General features: G+C 51.6%; 1 protein-coding gene across 2 annotated transcripts in view; it reads left to right on the forward strand.

The window, feature by feature from the left end:
- The window catches only part of DNHD1 (dynein heavy chain domain 1), a 94,130-nt gene that overhangs the window by 7,943 nt on the left and 64,165 nt on the right, over nt 1-22,022 (forward strand). For both annotated transcript variants that reach the window (XM_058184723.1, XM_058184725.1), the window contains 15 exons: nt 2,851-2,976; nt 3,376-3,652; nt 3,747-3,874; nt 4,212-4,410; nt 4,608-4,699; nt 4,801-5,017; nt 5,310-5,435; nt 5,746-5,843; nt 5,936-8,957; nt 9,063-9,195; nt 17,208-17,400; nt 17,489-17,792; nt 17,894-19,619; nt 19,708-19,916; nt 20,480-20,684. In XM_058184723.1, coding sequence (XP_058040706.1) covers nt 2,851-2,976; nt 3,376-3,652; nt 3,747-3,874; nt 4,212-4,410; nt 4,608-4,699; nt 4,801-5,017; nt 5,310-5,435; nt 5,746-5,843; nt 5,936-8,957; nt 9,063-9,195; nt 17,208-17,400; nt 17,489-17,792; nt 17,894-19,619; nt 19,708-19,916; nt 20,480-20,684 — 7,055 coding nt within the window. The remainder of the gene's footprint in view (nt 1-2,850; nt 2,977-3,375; nt 3,653-3,746; nt 3,875-4,211; nt 4,411-4,607; nt 4,700-4,800; nt 5,018-5,309; nt 5,436-5,745; nt 5,844-5,935; nt 8,958-9,062; nt 9,196-17,207; nt 17,401-17,488; nt 17,793-17,893; nt 19,620-19,707; nt 19,917-20,479; nt 20,685-22,022) is intronic.

A 22,022-nucleotide genomic window follows, 5' to 3' on the forward strand; every position in this document is an offset into this window, starting at 1 on the left:
AAAAGGCTCCTCTGGCGATCCCAGCTGAGTTGCCTAATCATCAGAGGTTTTTAAAAGCATTTTTTAACAACCTCTTCAGGAGAAGAAGTTGTAGAAAAAATGCTTTTAAAAGTAAAAAAAAAAAAAGTTGGCCACACCCACCCAGTCACATTACTTCCCCCCACCAAGCCACGCCCACAGAACTGCTAGTAACAAGTTTTATATTTCACCTCTGCCTCAGATCCTGCTCAGGCGATGGAGCAGAATCCTGGAGGCCTTCCTGGGCTGGAAGAGGCCTTGGGGGTCCTCTTGTCTGACCCCTTGCTCAGGGCAGAATCCTCAGGGCCAGGGAAAAAGCTCTCCCCACTTGGCTACAAAAGCCCCTTTGCCTTTTCCCTTTGAGATGGCGCTGCCATCACTAGGGGGGTGGGGAGGCAGGTGGTTGCACTGCTTCAGAGCTCTCCCACTCAGGGAATCCTCCTCCTCCCCCTCCTACAGAGTGCCTGGCCCTTGGCCCCTGTCCTATTCTTGGGCTCTTTGAAGAGGAAGCCACTCTAATTCCCTGCAGGAGCACAGGATGAGCAAGGGAAAATGTGAATGTCCCAGTGGAGCCAGGGTTAAACGGAGCCTAAAGAGCAAAAGCAATGCCAAGAGAAGGAGCTTCTCTTTGTTCCAGCCAGGTCACACCACCCCTGGACAGTGGGTCCAATTCTGGGGAATGAACAGGAGGCGGGACGCTGACAACCTGGAGTGCGTCCTGAAGGAAGCAGCAAGGATGGCCAGGGTTCTGGAAAGGAATGAAACTTGCCAGGAACAGTTGCAGGTGTTCAATCAGGTCTGGTTAATCTGAAGGAGAGGAGATCTGCTAAAATATCTTAAAGGAAGCTAGACAACAGGGTAGATTGTGAGCAAGGAACAATGAGTTCAAATTACAAAGAAGCAAGTTCAGAAATAATAGTTATGAATGATTCAAGAATGGAACGGGCTGCCTCAGGAAGTATGGAGTCTCTTTAGCCAGATGCGCTCAGAGATTAGTTATCCTCCTACCTCTCTGACCAGACGCAGACGGTGTTGACAGGGGGGCAGAGATCGACTCCAAGGTGCCTCATGTGTGGGGTGCCACAGGGGTCGATTCTCTCACCCTCCTGTTCAACGTCTATATGAAGCCGCTGGGTGAGATCATCAGTGGCTTTGGGGTGAGATACCAACTGTACGCTGATGACACTCAGCTGTACTTTTCCACCCCGGGCCACCCCAGTGAAGCTGTCGAAGTGCTGTCCGGGTGTTTGGAAGCCGTACGGGTCTGGATGGGGAGGAACAGGCTCAAACTTAATCCCTCCAAGACGGAGTGGCTGTGGATGCCGGCACCTCGGTACAGTCAGCTGCAGATGCGGCTGTCTGTCGGGGGTGAGTCATTGGCCCCGATGGAGAAGGTACGCAACTTGGGCGTGCTCCTGAATGGTCGGTTGTCCTTTGAAGATCATTTGGCGACCGTCTCCAGGAGAGCTTTTTATCAGGTTCTCCTGATCCGCCAGTTGCGTCCCTTCCTGGACCGGGATGCCTTATGCACGGTCACTCATGCTCTCGTTACCTCTTGCCTGGACTACTGCAATGCTCTCTACATGGGGCTCCCCTTGAAGAGCACCCGGAGACTTCAGCTAGTCCAGAACGCGGCTGCGCGGGTTATTGAGGGAGCGGTTTGGAGCTCCCACGTAACACCTATCCTGCGCAGACTGCACTGGCTACCTATTGTTTTCCGGGTGCGCTTCAAGGTATTGGTTACCACCTTTAAAGCGCTCCACCCAGCGGCTTCAAACAGTGTCGACTGGCGGCCCCCAGGGGGAGGGCCTTCTCTGTGGGGGCTCCGACCCTGTGGAACAAACTTCCCCTCGGGCTTTGACAACTACCTGACCTTAGGACCTTTCGCCGCGAACTTAAAACCTATTTATTTCGTATGGCTGGACTAGCTTGATTTTTACCTTTAAATTTTAATTGAATTTGATGGGTTTTTAAATTTTTGTAATTTTATGGGGGTGTATGTTATTTTAATATTTGGGCAAATTTAAATCAGTTTTTTAAGGGTTGTTTTAACTATTGTGTATGTCTGTATTTTATCTGCCTGTTCACCGCCCTGAGTCCTTCGGGAGAAGGGCGGTATACAAATTAAAACATTATTATTATTATTATTATTATTATTATTATTATTATTATTATTATTATTATTATTATTATTATTATTATTATTATCCATCTGCAAGGGATTCTGGCCCTGGGCTGGGATTGGAGTGAATCATCTGCCCTTGGATTCTGTGGTACGCTTCATAATTCTTACCCGCCTCTCAAGCCCTCAGGTTAACCCACTGCAGGCACGCTGGTAATCTTGAGGGACAGCCAGCTAAGGATTCCTCCTGATTTGCATTGGGAAAATCCCCTTGGCTGTCTTCACTTCCATGAGAGCTTGGGCAGAAGTTCCTGGAAACGTGGCTTGGGCTGAGGGAACTTTTAGGGAAGTCCCAGTGGCAGATGGCTCTACTCTGTACCTGAGAGCTCAGGTCCTGCAGGTAGCCTTGTGATCACATGACCTCCACACCTGGGACGACTTTCTCTTACGCTTCTCCTGGTTTTCCCCTGCTAAACTCTCAGTTGCAGGCCCCATTTGCCACCATGAAAAGAAGATCGGGAAATTCATCATACGTTTTGGGGTAGAATTGAGGGCTGGGATGAATGTCCAACCTAAAGTAAATCCCCAAGGACTGCAGCAAAAGAGGGGCGGATTCTGTAAATGGCTTTAACTTGTGGAATCGGAATGTCAAACTCTTGGCTTAACTCTGGTAGACATTGTGATTGTGGCTTTGGTTTGTTCCTCTACAGCTGGAGCACTACCAAGGCCAGATGGCTGAGCTGCAGGAATACGTGGACTATGTGCGCGCTCTCAGTGAGGTCATCCAGCAGTGCTATCGCCCTCTGAGCTCCAGTGAAGAAAGTCTGGAAAACATGGTAAGGTCTTCCTCCTAAACCCTGGTAGAGCCATCCCTTTGGCCAACCCCAAGGGAAGAGCTTGCTGGAATAAAGGAAGACCGTGTTTTTCAAGAGGTGTTCTCCGGCAGGGCAAGATGGCTCCCGGGGAACTGAGTGGAGCCTCACTGGCCCTTCTTCACCTCCCTTCTCCCTGCACTCCCCCTGGCTCTTTGGTCTTCCCCTTTAGGGCAGACCCAGGAGAGGGAAGGGGAAGGGGCTCTGCGTCTTCTCTTGCAGCCAGGTGCAAGATCATTCGGCTTCCATTGTGGGCTCCGTCATTGGGTGGGTGACAGCTGCTGTCCCCTCCTCTTCCACCTGTTGGATCCTTGATCCCTTCGGGGATGGCCATGTAGGGGCTGAGCCTTCTCTCCGTCCTAGCTCTTGGACACCTGGGACGCCTTCGTGTACCAGCAGCGGGAGGTCTCCGACTTCATCATTTCACGCCGCCTGAGCATCATTGCTGAGCTCAGCAGCTCCCTCCAGGAAGCGACTCGGGAGCTCCAGGAACTGCTGACTACGGTTACCTTAGGCCGCTTCCAGGACCCAGCCCAGAACCCTTGTGTCATGGAGGACGAGCTGATGCAGCTCCTGCAGCGCTTCCAGGCTGTGGTGGGACGTGTTACGGACCTCTGCCACTCGCAGCGGATTCTGACTGGTGGGGGCAGCTGCTGGCCAAGTCCTGCTGGGGGGAGGAGGGGGTTCACTTGCATGTGACAGGTGAGTCAGGGGTCTCCTGATGCTTTTTGCAGGGGGACGCACGGACCTCTCCCTCCTCACCAAACAGCAGGAGGTCATCGAGATTCATATCCGCGTCTGGCAGCTGTTCCGCATCGTTTCTGAGCAGATCAAGGAGTGGAAGTGCTTGGCCTTCGTCAAGGTGAAGGTGGAGACGATGGAGCCGGCCGGAGTTCCTTAGGCCCTTCCTCCAACATGTCTGCCACCCTCCCTGCCCTTTGGCATCCCTGGTGCCAGCTCCCCTCTGGCAGCAACATCTGGGGGTCCTTTGGAGCAGGGATGCCATTCCATGCTAGTCAGCCGTCAGGATTTCATGCAGCAAGAAATAATTTCATTTGGCCAAAGTGTGTTGCTCACCTGCCCGCCCAGTTGCATCAGGGAACTCAGCTAGGCTGGGAAAGGTCAGGAAGTCAGCTTTGACATCTGAGCCTGATGGCCCTGGCCAACACCCCCCACCCCTCCAATTTCCCTGCTTGCAGTTTAGCGCCCCTCTGGCCTTGGAGAAGACAGAGGAATGGCAGAAAGAGGGAGCCAGCTTGGAGGCTTCTTTGCCCAGCCACCACCGTGTCATGCAGGCCTGCCTATCAGCCATTGGCAACTTCCAGAAGTACCTGCCCTTGCTCCTGAAGCTCGGGAGCCACTTCCTTAAGCTTGGCTGCTGGAAAGAGATCTTTGCTGGTAAGGGGCTGGTGGGGCTGGCCTTGGAGTGCTGGGAAATGACTGAAGCTGGGCTCGGAGGAGCTGCACCCTGGAGGATGGCTCTGGGTGTGTGGCTGAATTAGGGGCGTTGGCAGGGAAGATGCCAGGCTGGAGAGGGCAGACGGACGAGTTGAGTGGGGCTAAGCTGATTTCAGCTGTTCTCTGCTCGTTTTCAGTGATGGGTGCCAAGTGCCCAATGAATATGCAGTTCACCCTGGGCCAGCTCCTCTCCTACCCGCTGCTGGAATATAGCGATGCCATCTTCAGGGTGAGTGGCTTGGCACGTGACTGGCCAGGGGAAACCGTGTTACTTCTCTTGCTCCTGCTGGGCGGGGCTGTGATAAAGCTGTCCTCTCCCTTGACCATCAGGTGTATGCCCACGAGAAAAGCCGTCATTATGCCAGAGACACTCTCCTGCGTGTCCAGAGAGCCTGGGCAGAGAAGCAGTTCCGTCTCGTCAATTTCATCCTCAATGTGCCCTACCAGGAACCGCAGCCGGAACGCTTCCGGCGTCCAACTAGCGGCCGCCAGCGTGCAGCCAAGCTTGAATACATCTCCAAGGACAGTGGCACCTTCGTGCTGTCAGGTGAGGCCCTAAATAATGCAGGTGTGTTTGCGCTGAGCGTGGACCCAAGGAGCAGGAGCCAGCAAGGAGGGGTCCCTTACCTATATACCAGGCCCTTTCATGTCGCTTCACTTGTTTCCCTCCTTTCTGGGAGGGGAAAGTGGCATCGAAGTCCATCGTCAGCTACTTTTTTATGGTGGGAACCTTTCTCACTCTTCTCCCTCACACAAAGTGGGAGGGGGGGTTGGAGGAATATTGTGCTTAATTTGGGCCAAACATCCAGACCATCTGCCCTTCCTCTTGGGCTGCACAGATACCACTGAACTGAAGGCTGCTGTGGAGCACAGCATCTTAATCCTCCAGAACATGATCCTGTCTCCCTTCTCCTCCGACATCCTGGAAGAAGCCAAGAGCTGGGTGTCCACACTGCATACTTTTGGTGAGGAAACAGAAGAGAGGGGTATCCTTTGACTCGCAGGGCAAAGGAGGCCATCGGGCATCTGCAGTGCACTCATCACCCCAAATCCCTTTCTCTTGGGTGGGAGGGAAGCCAGCAGGAATAGAAGAGATGCTGGCCTGACCCAGAAGTTGCCGAGCGGTGAAAGAGGAGGCTTCTTTTGACTTGGTTCCAGGTTCAGTGTGCTGTGAGAACCCAGCCAGTTAGACATTCAGGGATCAGTGTTAAAAACCCTCGGGTGTCGCAGGATCCCCTTCCCTTTTCTTCCTTCTTGTCTTTCTCTTTTATCCAGAATCCCTTCTTTATGCCTGGGTGAGTTTCCAACAGAAGTGGGTGTTCCTGAACATGGTTCTTTACGAGATGAACATCACCCTCCCCAGCGCAGAGCTGGTAAGTCAGGCTTGTGCCTGGAAGGATCGCCCCACTCCTTTGGGCCCCATTTCCTCCCTTGTTCCATCCTCCTTTTCCATGCCCCCCCGCAGGATTCTCGGTTCCAGCGACTGGATGGCCATTTCCGGGAGGTCATGCGGCTGACGTGCAACGATCCCCTGGTGCTGTCCAGTGTCCAGTTAGGGCCAGGCTCTAGCCGGGACAGCCGCTTCATTGGGGCCACACTGCAGGCAGCTTTCCGGGAGGGCTCTGCCGACCTGCAGGGCCTCATCCGGGCCCTGGACTATGTTCTGGAGGCCACCCGGATGGGCTTCCCTCGCCTGTTCTTCCTCAGCAACGAGGAACTGGTGGCCATGCTGTCCACCGCCAATGAAACTGCGGATGCTTCGGCTTGGTCCCAACGCTGCTTCCCTGGAGTGTGCCAGCTGGACCTTCTCCTACCCCCAACTTCGCAAAACCTTGACACTGTCTCTGCTGAATTGCCCCTTGTGCAGGTGGTTGGCCTGCTGGGCAGCCACAGAGAGAAGCTGAAGCTGTGTAGCGCAGTCCCACTCGGCCGGAAAGCAACCCAGTGGCTCTGCGTCCTGGAGCACCACATGAAGGAGTCTGTCTTCAACCAGCTGCAGGAGTGCGTGACTCAGCGCCTGGCTCTCAGGCCACAGCTGGATTTGGCCTTTGAGCGGCGCCCTGGCCCCATGGAACTGCCCCTGCACTTGGTGGCCGAGTGCTGGGCAGGGCTGGGCAACACCTTTCCGACCCAATGTGTGCTATTGGCCGAGGAGGCACTGTGGCGGGTGGCGGTGGAAGAAGCCTTCTTGAACCGACGGCTGCGGAAAGGTCTGGAGCTTAGACTCAGCCTGAAGCTGGAGGCTGTGGTTCACTATATCCGGAATTACCGCAGTGTCCACACCTGGAATCCAGAGCAAGACCACCTGGGCATGTTGCTGGGGGACCTGATCGTTGTCACCATCCAACAACGTGATGTCACCTCCCAGTTGCTCAAGCATGAGGAGGCCTCTGTCCACCACTTTGAGTGGGCCCGGCACCTCAAGTACAGCGTCCATCTGCTGCCCGAGAAAGCCCGGGCAGTGGGGCTCCCTCTGAGTTGCTCCTGGGTGGGCAGTCCTCCTGGCTGCTGGGCCGAAGTCCTGGACAGACGCTTCCCTTACGACTATGAGTTTCTGGGCACCAGCTCGCAGCTGCTGGGCAGCCCTTTGCTGGACAGGACCTTCCTGGGGCTACTGCTGGCCTTGGAGGAATTCTGCTGCGGAGGCCTGCTGGGCCGCCCAGATGTGGGCAAGTCTCACACAGTGCGGGGCCTGGCCCAGTTTCTGGGCCGCCACCTGGTCACACTGCACTGCACCAGGCAAATGTCTATCGGCTGCCTTTCCCGGCACCTCTGTGGGGCTGTGCATTCAGGGGCCCTGCTGCTGCTGGAGTCTTTTGAGCGACTGGAACCCGCTCTGCTCTCTGCTTTCAGCCATCGCCTTGTCGACCTGCAGAGGATGTGTCTGAATTTTCAAGAGGGGGGCCGGGGGACGACCTCTGGCCAGCCCTCGGCTGTTTTTCCCCCTGCCAGCCCAGGTTCTGAGAGCTCTGAGAGCTCAGAGGAGGGCGAGGCACAGCCCGCTGGTTTGCCAGAGCTGGGCACTGATGAGGCCGAGCCCTATCAGCCGCGGGTTCTAGGAAACATTCTTTTTGGGGGAAGGCTGCTCCGTGTGCGGGAGACGTATGGCTGCGTGGTCACCCTGGAGTCTCTTCCAGAGCAACTGCGTCTGGCCCTGCGCCCCTTGGCAGTGATGCCCCCTGACTTAATGAGACTTGCGGAAGTCATGCTGCTTGCGGCTGGCTTCCGAGAGGCCACACGCCTGGCGGAGAAACTCTGTGCTTTCCTTGAGTTGGAGAGGATGCTCAATCCTGGGCCCCACTTCAGCAGCCCCACCCTCATCCGGAAGGTGATTGGGACGGCCATTGACATTTTGTTTGCTCCCACACCCCGGCAAGACCCTTCACTTTCCAGAGCCAAGCCCTCTCCTCGGACAGCCTTCTTCCTGGGTCTTGAAGAAGAACCCGCTGTGGTGAAGGCTCTGTGCCGTTCACCCTTGCTCACTGGCCCCGAGGGTCCTCGGCTGCACAACGTGTATGAGCTGCTCCACGAAGTCTTCCCCAGTGCCTCCCTGCCTCCCTCCGAGCAGCTGCCCCCTCGGCTGCAGAGTGCCCTGGTGGCTCAGTTGCAGGAGGACAAGCTGCAGCCAGACCCAGACCTCCTCCTGGCTGCCGGTCAGCTCTCCCAGGCGATGCAGGGGGCCACTGGCATCCTTCTCCTGGGGCCCTCGGGAAGTGGCAAGACCACCACCTGGCGAACTTTGTCCAAGGCCCAGAGTAGGCTGGCAGCCAGCGATGCCACGCCAGGGATGCAGGATTCGAGTTCCTGTGAGAAGGCGGCCTTCCGACCTGTAAGTACTGTCTGCTTGTGGCCCAATGCCCTGAGCGTGTCCGAGTTTGTAGGCAACTTGGAAGGCAGCCTGTGGCAAGACGGGGTCTTCTCCCGGATCTTGCAACGGGCAGCCACCTCAGCTGCAGCTTGTGGGACTGGCGAGGGCAGCTCCCAGCAGTGGTTGGTGCTGGACGGCGCTGCTTGCCAAGAATGGCTGGAGCCCATCTCCTTGCTCTTCAGTGCCAGGCCTTTCTTCAGCCTGCCCAACGGGCAGAGGCTGCGGGCCCCCAAGAACCTCCGCTTCCTCTTTGAGATGCTGGACGCTTCAGAGATGCCCCCCTCGGTCTGCACCCACTGCGCCCTACTGCACCTGGAGGGCTCCCGGCTCTGGCAGGTGCTGCTCTCCTCTGCCTTTGCCCCAGCGCAGCACAAGTACAGCCTCTCCCTGGAGATCCTGTCCACGCTGCACGGCCAGGCCAAGGAGCTCTTCCCGGCCACCATGGCCTTCCTGCAGCAGCACTGCTGCCCTGCCCTGCTGCCCCACGCCCACCCCCAGCACCCGCTGGCCCAGGGGGTCCAGGAGACCACGGCCTTTGCTAGGATCTTCCAGGCCCTGCTCAAGCACTACATGCGCCGTGACCAGCTCAAGCCCCGGCCGGCTGTCAAGGTGGCCACAGGTAAGGATGGCCTGCTGGAGAGCAGGAAGAAGGCAGTGGCTGGGGAATGGGCCTAGTGCCCCTCCCCAAGGAGCCCAGGTAACCCCCCTGCCTTCTCCCTTCCAGAAATCAGCTCCTGGATGCCTCCCAGCTTGAAGGCTCCCAGCCTGGATGAGGTCCCCACCCATCACCCCCTGCTGGCCCAGAGCATCTTTGTCTTCGCCTACATTTGGGGCTTTGGGAGCCACCTCCAGACCAGGTAGGGTCCCTGGCCCCTCTGCTCCGCCACTTGCGATCTTTTCCCCAGGGAGGAGGGTTCGGCTGGGGGATGGAGGAGCCCAGGCGGAGAAGGAGGAGGAAGGCTGGGAGAAGAGGAAAGGAAGCTGCCCTTGCTAGCACCAGGCCAAAGCTATTTTCTCGGGCTCAGCCACCCCCACCCCCCGGCCCTCCCCTGGGCATTGACGACACACCCCGCCTCACCCCAAAGGCCATCCATGGGTATCCATTTACTCAGCAGGGAAATTGGGAAATGGGCCATTTGATGCCACAGACAGGGTTGAGGATGAGCTGGTTGGGGTGACTTGAGCTGATACGGTAGCTCTTTATTTTTATTTCATCATCTTCCTTTTATGAAAACAACAGAAATGTTCCTGAGCTGCTCTACACACTGTTAAATTCAGAGCAGCTAAAAATAAGTTTAGTGTTAGTTAGTTGTTGTATTAAGTTTCCTAAAGTTAGTTAGTTGTATTAGTTTCCTAAAGGGAGGACCAATTTAAAGTATGTTTATACATCAAGGAGTGAAGGGGCAGTTCAGGAGCCACGACTTGAGAAGGCCATGTTCCTCTGGAAACCCTTTGTGGCTCTTGGAAGATCCAGGTGGTGAGCTGTTTTTGTTGGATGCAGCCAACAGAGAGGGCAAGCCGTCTGAACGGGACAAGCTCCTGGCTGCTCGTCTCCTGCCCCGAGTGGCTCGGCTTGGCAGAAAAGTGTCAAGGGTTTCCCACAGCTTATGTTCTCTGTCATGGTCAGAGGGGGAGGAGTTGGAACCAGGACCGTCTGACAGGGATGGCACGTCTCCCTTGGCATGGTTGTCCAAAGAAGCAGTTGGATTTTCTTGTCTTTCTTTGAAGGAGTTTTGCTTCTCATCCAAGAAGCTTCTTCAGCTCTGACCGGATGATAGGGATTGGAAGGTATCAACCATCCCATTTGGCAAATTCAACCAAAGATACTCTCAGCTCTTTTAGATTACCAAGAGTATAGCTTTATTGAAAGATTCATCTAGGTACAGCAAAAGCAAAGTCAGTTCTGGGATTTTGCCACAAAACCCTACATAGGTAAAATCCCTTTTTCCCCTCTGGGCCACTCACAGTTCATAGTTCACCAATAGGGTTCAGTTCTTTTGTTTTGGGAAAAGACTGTCTGTGCTGCTCGAACATTTCATAACGTGACCTTGGTGTTTAAACGGCTTGCCGTCAACAGAAGGCTCTCTTGCACTCCAGAGCTTCCCTCCCTCCTTAGGAATTTGCCCTTGCTGTTTGGCAAACTGAGAGCTACAGCAGGTGCAACTATGGAGTCAAGTGAGGTTTGACAGAAGGATTTATACTGCTTGCAGGCAGCTGGTCATTTGCATTCTTTTAGAGAGTCTTTGAGGCCGCTTGGAGGTTTGTCTGTGTCCTCAGGGTCACCTGAGTGGTGCAAATGGGTATGGAGCCTTTTTGGAGCTGCTGAAAGGACCATGTTGTAGGCTCCACACCCATTTGCACTACTCAGGTGACCCCAGCTTTGAGTCACACCTTTTACCTTTTGCCTTGCCTAGTTTTGAGAACTGCTTTCTACTTTTTGCCTTGTGGACTACAGTTGCCTCCTGGACTCGCTCAGCCGAGTGGACTGGACTTGGGACCCTGGACGTTGCCTTGTGAGCGTGCTCCTGCTCTGTTGATTTTGTTATATACAGACTGTTGTTTGGGGGGGGGGGTTCCTTCAGGGTAGCATGGATGGAGCCTTACCAGTCATTGGAGGGCTGTTTGTTGGAACATTTACTTCAAGCAATAAAGGACACTCTAGAGCCTTGCCTTGCCTTGTCCACCTCGTCATAGCATATTCATCTATTACCTACACTCTATCCCACTATAATTCTGTACTTCTTCTAAGCAGCCAAGTGGACCTCCACAATGCAGGTGCTGCCCCAGAGGTGCCCTGCCTCCATACTTCAGGCCCCCAAACATCCCTCTATCCCTGAGTGCCAACAGCTTCCCGTGGATATGGAATCCTGAGAGGCTAAATAATGCCTCCCAACAGCTTATGTGGCTATTTACAAAGCAGGGGAGGAGGATCAGCTGCTGTAGCATCCTCACATGCAATGCAATGTTTAGACTAGATTTGTCATTATTGTCTTCCTATCTGGGGTGTTGTGTGGGAGATGCTTGTCTGTTTGAATTCTAAAGTCCCAGAGCAATGTAACTTCTTCATTTTCTATTACTTCATCTATTTTGTGGTCCTGCAGTTACAAGAAGTAACTGCAGGACCACAAAATAGATGAAGTAATAGAAAATACAAGAAGTAACTGCAGGACCACAAATCAATGCACCATTGTTGCTACTTTGTCTTGCTGTTGCTTGTAGCCAATCTATGCAGTCATCTTGCTGTAGCTCACCAGGTGGTTTCACTTCTAAAGAAGTTGCCGGAAGCATCTGCATAACACTGAAGATTCCAGGAGAGCAAAAAGGAACTCACTGCAAACTGCAAAGAACTGGAACTTCGTTCAGTGAATTAAATGGAATCTTACAACTAAAACTCTAAAGCAGGAAGTTACAAGAGAATGTCTATTTGCATTTGCACAAATACACAATGCCATGGAAGAGGAGGCTAGCACCAAGGTGACCTATAAGATATGTGCTATGTTTGGACTCCCACCCATGGAGGACTTATATTATATCTGCCAAGTGCAAACTGATTAGATTGCTGGGGCAGAAAGTGGAAGGTTTAGATTAGAAGAACCTCTAGCCATTCTGAGTCTTAGGCATGAAACTGAGGAATAACTTAGAGAGGCAGAAGTCTGTATTCAAAGGGAGAAACAACTACAAGGAAAAATTAAACTCCAGAGGAAAACCAATGGCAACATGTCACCCAGAGGACAAAAAAACCAAGAAGAGCGTCCCTGCCAGTGGAGTTGAACAGTCAATTTCATATCCGCCCCCACCCCCAGAAGAAAACCCACAGGGATCTGGAGTAGGGTCTTCATCAAGTATTCCAGTGACAGGAAGAAGAGTAGCTCAGCTGTCACAAAGAGGTGAAGTCCGCTGAGTTCCTCAAAGAGAAAAACGTGTGGTGGTGCCTGGCGACTCACTTGGGGTTTGCACAGGGATCAAACGGGGGGAACTTGGGGTCCTAGTGCTGAAGGGCAAGTATGATATTGTAGCTATTACTGTAATTTGATGGGGTGGAACCATGACTGGCCATAGTGCTAGAAGGTTATAAATTGTTCAAAAGAAAGAGACCCAACCAAAGAGAGGGAGGAGCTGCAATGCATGCGAAGAACTACTATATCTACAGAAATATACAATACCAAGGATGAAAGTCACCTTGAAAGTATTTGAGTGAATATTAGGGAGAAAAGCAGTGGCATTGCTATAGGTGTGTACTACAGGCCATCCAAGCAAGCAGAGGAAATAGACGGACTTTTTGCAAATGAGTTAACTGAAGTGTACAGGAAACCCACCAGTGTGGTAATGGGGGACATTAACTATCCTGACATCAACTGAGAAACAAACTCTGCAGGGAGTGGGATGTTGAACAGGTTTCTGACTGCGTAGTTGACTGTCTTATCTCCCAAAAGGTGGAAGGAAGGAACTAGAGGGTCAGCTACACTGATCTTAATTCTTAATAATAGAGACGAAATTGTTGAGAGAGTGGAAGTTGTAGGAATTTTGGGGGAGAGTAATCATGTTATATTAGAAGTCACCATAATGCAGGCACAGGTAACTGAACAAACTGAACTCAAGACTTCAGCAAGCTAACAGAGAGGTTAGGAAGGATTCCATAGATAGAAATCTTAAGCAGGAAAACAGTAGAGAATCTTTGGGATACTCTGAAAACTAAAAAATGGGATAATGAAGACCAAAACAAAACTAAAACCGCAGAGAAAGAAAAACGAGACCCCAAATGAGACCCGCAGGGTTGCATGAAGAGCTCGCTGACAAACTGAGGAACAAAAACTACAAGTATAAAAAATGGAAAAAGGGGCAAATAACTAGAGCAGAATATCAACAAATAGCCAAATCTACAAGGACAGAGTCAGGAAGGCTAAGACTTGCAACAAATGCCAAAAGTAATAAAAAAGATTTCATTCAATATATAAGGAGCAACGAGGAAATGATCAGTCCATCAATGGAAGAAGATGGCAAGAAGGTGATGGGCAGCAGGGAGAGAGCAGAACTACTTAATTCCTTCTTTTGTCTTTACACAAAAGGAAAAAAATAGCCAAACTTATCAAAACCAGCACAGTGAGAAACAGAACAGGAATGCAGGTCAAAATAGGCAAGGAACTTATAAGAGAACACTATTTGCTTTGGACGTGTTCAGATCTCTGGGACCAAATGGTATACATCCCAGGGTTAGGGAGTAGATTAGGGTTTGCCAGCGCTTTGGAAGATAGACTCAAGATTCAGAAGAATCTTGACAGACCTGAGCACTAGGTCCTATCCAACAAGATGCCCTTCAGTGGTGAGAAAAATAAGGTCCTGTGCCTTAAATCCAAATGTGTAGGTATAGAGTAGGAGGTCCTTGGCTCAACGATAGTAACTATGAGAGGGATATAGGTGTCACTGCTTACGTATAAGTCCTCAGTGTGCTGTAGTAGTTGTCAAAAAAGCCAAGACAGTTCTAGGCTGCATCAACAGATACAGTAGCATGAAGATCTTGGGAAATCATAGTACTGATTTATACTGCACTGGTGAAACCATACTTGGAATATGGCATCCACTTCTGGTCACCATGATCCCAAAGAGGTGCTGAGACCCTAGAAAGAGCATAGAGTAGAGCAACAAAGATGATAAGGGGTCTGGAGGAGAAATCAGACAATGAACGGCTAAGGGAATGAGGTTTGTTTAGTCTAATGAAGAGAAGGTTCAGGGGAGTCACAATAGCAGCCTTCCAATACTTGAGGGGCTGTCACAGGGAAGAGGACATCAATTTATTCTCCAAAGCACCTGAGGGCAGGGCAAGAAGCAATGGGTGGAAGCTCATCAGAAGGAGATTCAACCTGGAAATGAGGAATTTCCTGACAGAACAATCAATGGAACGGCTTGCCTCCTGGAGTTTTGGGTACTCCATTGCTGGAGGTTTTCAAGAAAAGATTCAACATTCATTTGTCTGGGCTGCTATAAGGACTCTTTGCCTTGGAGAGGGGGTTGGACTATAAGATCAAGTTTCCTTCTAGCCCTAGGAATCTGATTCTTTGTACTGATGGTATTTGCTATCTGTTGCTCTCTTCTCAGTTTAGTTTAGTTTAGTTTTATTAAATTTTTATACCGCCCTTCTCCCGAGGGACTCAGGGCGGTGCACAGCCAAAGGATAAAAAATATAAAAAATATACAATTAAAACAACAATTTAAAACCGAGCAAATTAGAAAAAATGGCCAGTATTAAAAATTTAAAATTTAAAATTCCAAACCCTAAAATGATGATAAAACCCCAGTTAAAATTTAAAAATATTAGGCCAGTCCCGCTTGAATAAATAAGTGTGTTTTCAGCTCACGGCGAAAGGTCCGAAGATCAGGCACTTGACGTAATCCAGGGGGAAGTTCGTTCCAGAGCGTAGGAGCTCCCACCGAGAAGGCCCTGCCCCTGGGGGCCGCCAGCCGACATTGTTTGGCGGACGGCACCCTGAGAAGACCCTCTCTGTGTGAGCGTACGGGTCGGTGGGAGGCATAAGGTAACAGCAGGCGGTCCCGTAAGTACCGGGTCCTAAGCCATGGAGCGCTTTGAAGGTGGTGACCAAGATCTTAAAGCGCACCCGAAAGACTACAGGAAGCCAGTGCAAGCCGCGTTCTGGCTTTCTTCTTAAGGCTCGGTCTTGTGCAACCAGAATTAGCCCTCTGGTCTCTTCGATGTTTCTGCTTTTGGCCATTGCCAGGTTTTGTTATCTGTTTTGCCTTTTGTCTTTTTATATACTGGGGTTGTGTAATACTTTGCCTTGCCATGACTCTATTCTTCATCTGGTTTCTTGTAGGCCAGTTTGGTCTGTTTCTTCAGGGTAGTTGAGGTTGTCAGCTTGAAGGATGCTTGGATATGGGTAGTGATTGTCTTCATTCAGGCTCTTGAAATTATTTCCATAGGATATCTTGATTTTTTTATTATTATTATTATTATTATTGTTATTATTATTGTTATTATTATTATTATTTAAAACTTATTATAGCCAGCCACTTCCATAGCCGCTAGCAACTTACAACTACAAACACAAAACAATAAAAGCCAATAGAAACATACAGCCTACAGGCAGCCTGCGCTAAAGCAATAACAATAATGAATTCCGACCTGGGCTCCACAAGCACATCAAGGCCAGGCCGGAGCCAAAACTAGGCCTTTAGTTTATGTAGTGTATATCGGAGGTGGAGAGACCCTTTGAGAGCTGTATGCAAGGAATTTTCATTTTAATGTATGCTGATTAGTGTACATTCAAAGTGACAATACAGTTATTCTAAGTCTAAGTTCAGTGTTTTTCTGAACTCTGGGAATGAAGGCACCATCTGTATTTCTGGGGGACGCTGTCCCAGAGGTTGGGGGCTGCAGTGGAGAAGGCCTGCGTTCCTTAGTCCCATAAAAGTCAAGAAGTAATAGAGGGGACATGGAAGGTACCCATAGTGCCACAACATACAGGGTGGGCAGAAACAGCTAGAAACAAGTGGTTTCTTAGGTATCCAGGCATTTGCCATAAAGGACTTTACAATGACCAGCACCTCAACCTGAACCCAGAAGCCAATAGGCAACCAATGCAGTTTGCATAGCACTGGTGACACGTGGGTGTACTGGGAGATCCCCATCACGTTCTTGTGACCACAGCATAGTAACTGTCTGAAGGACCTCCCAGTCGATGAAGGGCAGCAACTGATACACAAAGTGAGCCTGTGCAAAAGCTCTCCTGGCCACCGCTGCCTCTTGCTCCTGGAGCAGTTGCTGAGAGTCCAGAAGAACCCCCAAGCCACACACCCAGGGGTGAAATCCAGCAGGTTCTGACAGGTTCTGGAGAACCGGTAGCGGAAATTTTGAGCAGTTCGGAGAACCAGTAGCGGAAATTTTGAGTAGTTCAGAGAACTGGCAAATACCAGAGTATTTGGCCCCAGAGTGGGGTGGGAATGGAGATTTTGGAATATCCTTCCCCCAGGAGTGGGGAGGGAATGGAGATTTTGTAGTATCCTTCCCCTGCCATGCCCACCAAGCCATGCCCACCACACCCACCAAGCCACACCCACAGAACCGGTAATAAAAAAAAATTGATTTCACCACGCACATACCAGTCTTGACAAGGGAGAGACTGCCCCATGTGGTCATTCCAGTCTTAGTTCTAGGTTTCCCAACTCTCCCTGTAGATTTTGGCTTCATCCAGGATAAAGTTAATACCTCTGGGATCTGCCCAGTGCCTACTGGTCAGCAGCCTTTCTGGCTGATCTTTGGTTAGACTCCTCACCTCACTTCTTTCAGTTTGCAGGAGAACCTAAAAACACATCCACTTCAGGCAAAGAATAGATGGGGGCGAGGCCAGACAGAAGCGGTATTTACCGGTTCTCCAAACTGCTCAAAATTTCCGCTACCGGTTCTCCAGAACTGATCAGAACCTGCTGAAACCCACCTCTGATCCATTTGCTTGACCAGATCTGAGCACTGCACAGGCAAAGCTGCCCCCCCCCTGTAGCTACCTAGATGGTGCTGGTGGTAGTGGCAGTGGTTGTTTAGCCAATTTGTCATTTGTCAAAATTAGCTCCCAATTTTTGTTGGTGTTCGAAGAAAGGGTCAATGCACAGGGACTTAGAAATAAGGAAATGCAATTGAAATTCTGGGCACCAGAAACTTTTTGGTTCAGCAGAGGCACATCAGGTTACCTTTGCCTGAAGGAGACTCAGAAGACAGGATGCTGGGTGTTGTTCAGGAATTGGGAAACCCAGGCCTTTGAGGCAAGGGGCAGATGGAGGCTAAGAACTAGGGAGGGGAAAGGAGCCTTTTGGGGTCATGGTTTACTTTGGACTGGCCAGCCTTCTCTCTCTCTTTACATAGGTACTGGCCTCTCTTTGACCAATTTGTCCGCCAGGCCCTCCGCAACAGCAGCTTGTCCATCCACCTCCCTGTGGAGGTTTCAGCTTTTGATCTTTATCCTCTGGCCGAGGACGGCACTCTGAGGCCTTTCAATGGCCGTTACCTGCACAGTTACCTCAAGACTCTTCCTGTGGGCTTCTCAGTGTTGCCGCAGGTACGGTGGAATCCGGAGGTTCCCATTTCCCCTTTCTGATGTGCGGCACAAGTCTGTGTCTCCATGACCTCTTTTTCCTCCTCTGCAGTATGAGCGGGTGCTTTTTGTACTGAACATGCTACTGGGCTCAGAGCAGCCCATCCTCCTGGTCGGGGAGCCGGGCTGTGGAAAATCCACCTTTGCTGAGATGCTTGTGCAGCCCAATTACTTGTTTCACCGGGTGTCCCTCACGCCTGCATTCAACACAGTGCACCTGCGTCAACTGCTGCACAGGAGGTCTCAGAGCACCCTGCGGGAGAAAGGCCTCTTCCCCACTGGCAAGCCCACTTGGGGTGCAGCGAGCAAAGGACGCTTCCTCTTCTTGATGGAGGATTTGCACCTGGCTTTTGTCGGTGAGCTCCCCTTCCTTCCTCTCCACCCTCCCTTCTCTAAGATTGGGGAGTGAGCTTGGAAAATGCTGCACAGGTCCCATGGTCTTCTGCCTCCTTTTCAGATCCAGTTCGAGGCACCAGCCCTGTGATTGAGTCTCTGCGCCAGACCCTCACCCTCCAGCAGTTCTACCACGCCGAGACTCTGGAGCTGCAGCAATGCCCAGCCACAGGTTTCAACTGCTTTGGTACTCTTTCCATCCCAATCACCGGCAGCCTTCCACTTTGTCCTCGTTTTGGCAGGCTTTTCAGCACGGTGGTGCTACCGGCCATGAACAGGGAGTCTTTGCTCAGCATGCACATTGGCACGGTTTTAACCTGGCTGGAGAAATTCCCTCTGCTGACCCGGCATCACGAGTTGGCCTCTGCAGTGGTCAAGGCCACCCTGGACACTTACGAAGCAGTGAGAAGAAAGTTCCGCCCCTCCCCTGCCTGCTGCCTCTTCCAGTTCTCCTTGCATGATGTTGCGAAGGTGATCAAGGGGATGCTTCTGCTGCGGCCCCGTCCAGGGGTTCATCTGAGCACCCCCCTGGAAGACCATGGTTCCAAGGGGTCAAGCCCCAGGCGCACCTCTGTTATGGGGAGGCCGGCCGTGGGCACAGGGTACACGGCAATACTCAGCACCCGGTTGATCATCCGGCTTTGGATGCACGAGAGCCTGCGCACCTTCTGTGACCCTCTGCGAGGAAAGCAGCAGCGAGACCTCTGTGAACAGATACTGTTGGAAATCGCCACCACTCTCTTCTGTGCCAAGCATTGTGTTTTGCGGGTGGTTCCCTCCCTTACTTCCCCTGTTCACACACGCACCACTATTCAGTTTCGCAGCACATCTGACACCTGTCTGACCACAGTCTCTGTGGCGGAGGAGGACCCCAGAGAGGAGCACCTCCTCTCGACTCTGCAAGCTGAGCCTGAGTTCCCATACAGTAGTGAGATCGGCTATCCAAACTCCTGGGATCCTGTGGAGCAGGCCCCAGCCCTGGCACTTGACCCACCCGATCCGCCTCCTTGGGGAGAAGTTGCCCTGGGAGAAACAGAAAATGAGGCCCCCGAAACAGAACCCGAAGAAGTGGATGGGGGAAAGAGGCCAAGCAGTGGGAAGCCCAGCCAACTTAGAGTGCCTGAATCTCACGCCACTCCCCACCGATCTTTCCTCATGCGAGTCAAACGCCGTACCTCAGGCAGGAAAGACAGTTCTGGCCCGCTGCTGCCGCTTCATCTCCTGCTCCTGCAGGGTGAGTCCCCAGCAGATATTGTCTTCAGCAAGGACCTGGGCCCTGACTTCTACGGCCCCAGTGCTCACAATCCCTATCAGGAGAAGCTCTGGAAAACCCTAGAGACACAGCTGGGCTCTTGCCTGCCCCCTGACTTCTTGTTGTGCTCAGATGTACTGAGGCATGTGGTACGGCTGGCCCGTCTGCTTTGGGGCCCAGACAGGCACGGAGCCCTGGTATCTTTTGTCCGGTGCACAGGCCGGCAGTCCCTGGTGGCTCTTGTTGCTCGTGCCACAGACACTCTGCTCGTGAACCTGCCAGCAAACGCTAGTGAGGCAGAGGCATTGGCACTACTGAGGTCGGCAAGCTGGCAGGCTGGAATTACAGGGAGTCGAGTAATGGTGCTGGTGCACTCAGGAGTGAGTGTGGCCATCTTGCACCAGGTCCTGGCGCTGATGACTGAAGGCACTTGCCCTGGACTCTCTAACCCAGGCGATTCCGTGGCCATCATCCAGGCCATGCTGCAGGAGAACCAGAGCATCAAGCGCAACATGCGGGAGGACCTTGTGCTGCAGAAGTAAGGAATGGGGAGGAGAGGGGAAGCATCTCTGCCAGAGCAACGGGCAGGAGCTTCTACAGAGTCCCCTGCTGTCTTGGCCTTGCAGGTTTTTCCAGTTGGTGCGTTCCAACTTGCATGTGTTCCTGCTCTTGGGGACTCCTGGGTCCTTGGCACTCCCACCCCTCACAGCCACAGCTTTGGCTCAGTCGCTCTGCAGCTTGGAGATCTACCAGAACTGGAGCCAGGAGTCCTTGCTACAGGTGGCCTCCAAGCACTTGAAGGGCCACTTCAAGAGTGCCATACGGTTTACCCGAGGTTGGTGCCAGCCAAAGCTTTACTTTCTTTGCCTTCAGCCTCACCTTCTAGCTTCAGGGCAAATGCTGAGAATGCTGCTCTTTCTCCTCTCATTTCCTTACTTTGCACTCAGTTCTCACCCCAAGCAAGAACAGTGTTAAACTTCAGGGTTTAGGGATCGTGCTCCAGAGAGCAAAAGTCTTGATCTTTCGCTGGCAACTCTGGCTGGCCTCTCCACAGACGGGTGGTCTCCTCACACACCTGAGTTGACCTCCTTGTCTCTGAAGGGCAGCCTTTGCTGCCGGCAAAACATTGGGACCATGACCGCTACAGCTTGAAGCCCAACCCGGCCCACCTAATACTGGCCAAGAAAGCCCATAGCATTCTATTTCCCCAGCACTGCTTTTCCCCTCAATTAAGTCCCAGAGATGCTCACTGTCTTGGTCTCTGTGCTCCCTAACCTTGAAGCCTCTTTTAGCATATTTTCAGCAAGGGGAGAGACTTCAGGTGTAGAGGGGGTCCTCCCCCTCTTATCACACTTTTGCAAGCTCTCTGAACAGGTGTTCTCCTGTGTTGCTTGCCAGAGCCCCTGTCCTTGCATGCCCAGAAGGACCTGCTGCACAATATGTCCGTGGCTGCATCCCAGATCCACTCCTCGGCAGCCGATTACGCCTCCTCCCTGGCCGACAGCCTGCCCCTCATCAGCCCCAAGAGCTTTCTGGATTTCCTGGATTCCTATGTCTACCTGTTGGACAGCCTGCAGGAACAAGTCAACAGGAGAGCTGAACGGTGAGTCTGCCTTCTCTCAATTGCAACACTTTCCCAAACCCTGTCACAAGATTATCTAAAATAAGTTTAGGAGTTCGGGTTGTGGTGCTCTGTTTTTAAAACACCTCCATCCATGCCCACCTTTGCCATTCAGAGTTAGCCTTGCAATGCCTGAAGTGCAGAAAAGGAATGCAAAACAGGAAATTGGAGGCGAGAGATGAAAGAAAGTGACATTGAATTAAACGTGCACAACCCCCCCCCTTCATACCTTTCCAGGCCTTTCTTCTCCGTCTACCAATTCCTGTCATCTCTTCAACTTTTATATTTTTCTGGCAAAATGGATCAAAGCTTATATCCTTTCACTTCTGTCAGACCTGCCCCAGTCTGATTTCCTTCCTTCCTCCCTTTCTGACCTTTTCTCCTACTCTTGTTTCCCCTGCCTTTCTTTCTTCCTGTCCTTTCCCCTTTTTTTTAAATTTATTTTTGTCACAAAAGTATACACAAACAATTGTCATAGATAAAACAACATATTTTGAAGAATATATATATATATATATATATATATATATATATATATATATATATATATATATATATATATATATATATTTGTTTTCTGAGGTTTTCACGGGTGTTTGTATATAGGTCTTTGGTTGTTGAGTTTTCTCCGTGTAAAATTGGAAGTGTCTTGGCGACGTTTCGAAGTCTCATTCGTCATCTTCAGGCTTCAACCGTGCTTCTGGGAGCAATGTGTGATCGCAGCTATTTCTTCCTTTTAACTGCTAGTGGGGTTTGAACTGATTGGGTGGGAGCTTGGCTGTGCTCTGATTGGCTGGGGTTTTCTGTGCTCTGATTGGCTGGGGGTGTGTCCTGTGTTGGTGGGGGCTTGGTTGTGCTCAGTCTAATCTGTGCTGCAGGGGGATTTGAGCTGGTGAGCTGCACTGCTGCTGTTTGGCTTCGTGTTCGTGGTCGTGCTACATCTTCGTAGTGGGTGTCAGTCTGCTGCATGTATGGATTGGAGGGGTTTGAAGTGGCTAATGTTGCAGCTGCGGTCTGGCTTCTGGTCCTTGGTCGTGCTTCCTGATCAGTGTGGGTTTGGGTGTGCTTTCTGGGTGGATGTGTGGTGGTGACATCCTGTGTGGACCTCGTGAGTGTGGGTCTGGTGTCATTCCTCGTGTTAGGGACACGTTTGTCAATAAGGGCAGGTTTCCAAATGGCTGGTAGGCGGGAGGTATCATCTCGTTTGTTCATGCTGTGTGGGCGTTTTCTATCTCGATGGCTTCTCTGATTATTCTGTTGTTAAAGTGTTCAGTTTTGGCGATAGTTCTGGTCTTTTAAAGTCAATATCGTGTCCTGTGA

The sequence above is a fragment of the Ahaetulla prasina genome, chromosome 5 (genome assembly GCF_028640845.1).
Source record: "Ahaetulla prasina isolate Xishuangbanna chromosome 5, ASM2864084v1, whole genome shotgun sequence".
NCBI lineage: Eukaryota > Metazoa > Chordata > Lepidosauria > Squamata > Colubridae > Ahaetulla > Ahaetulla prasina.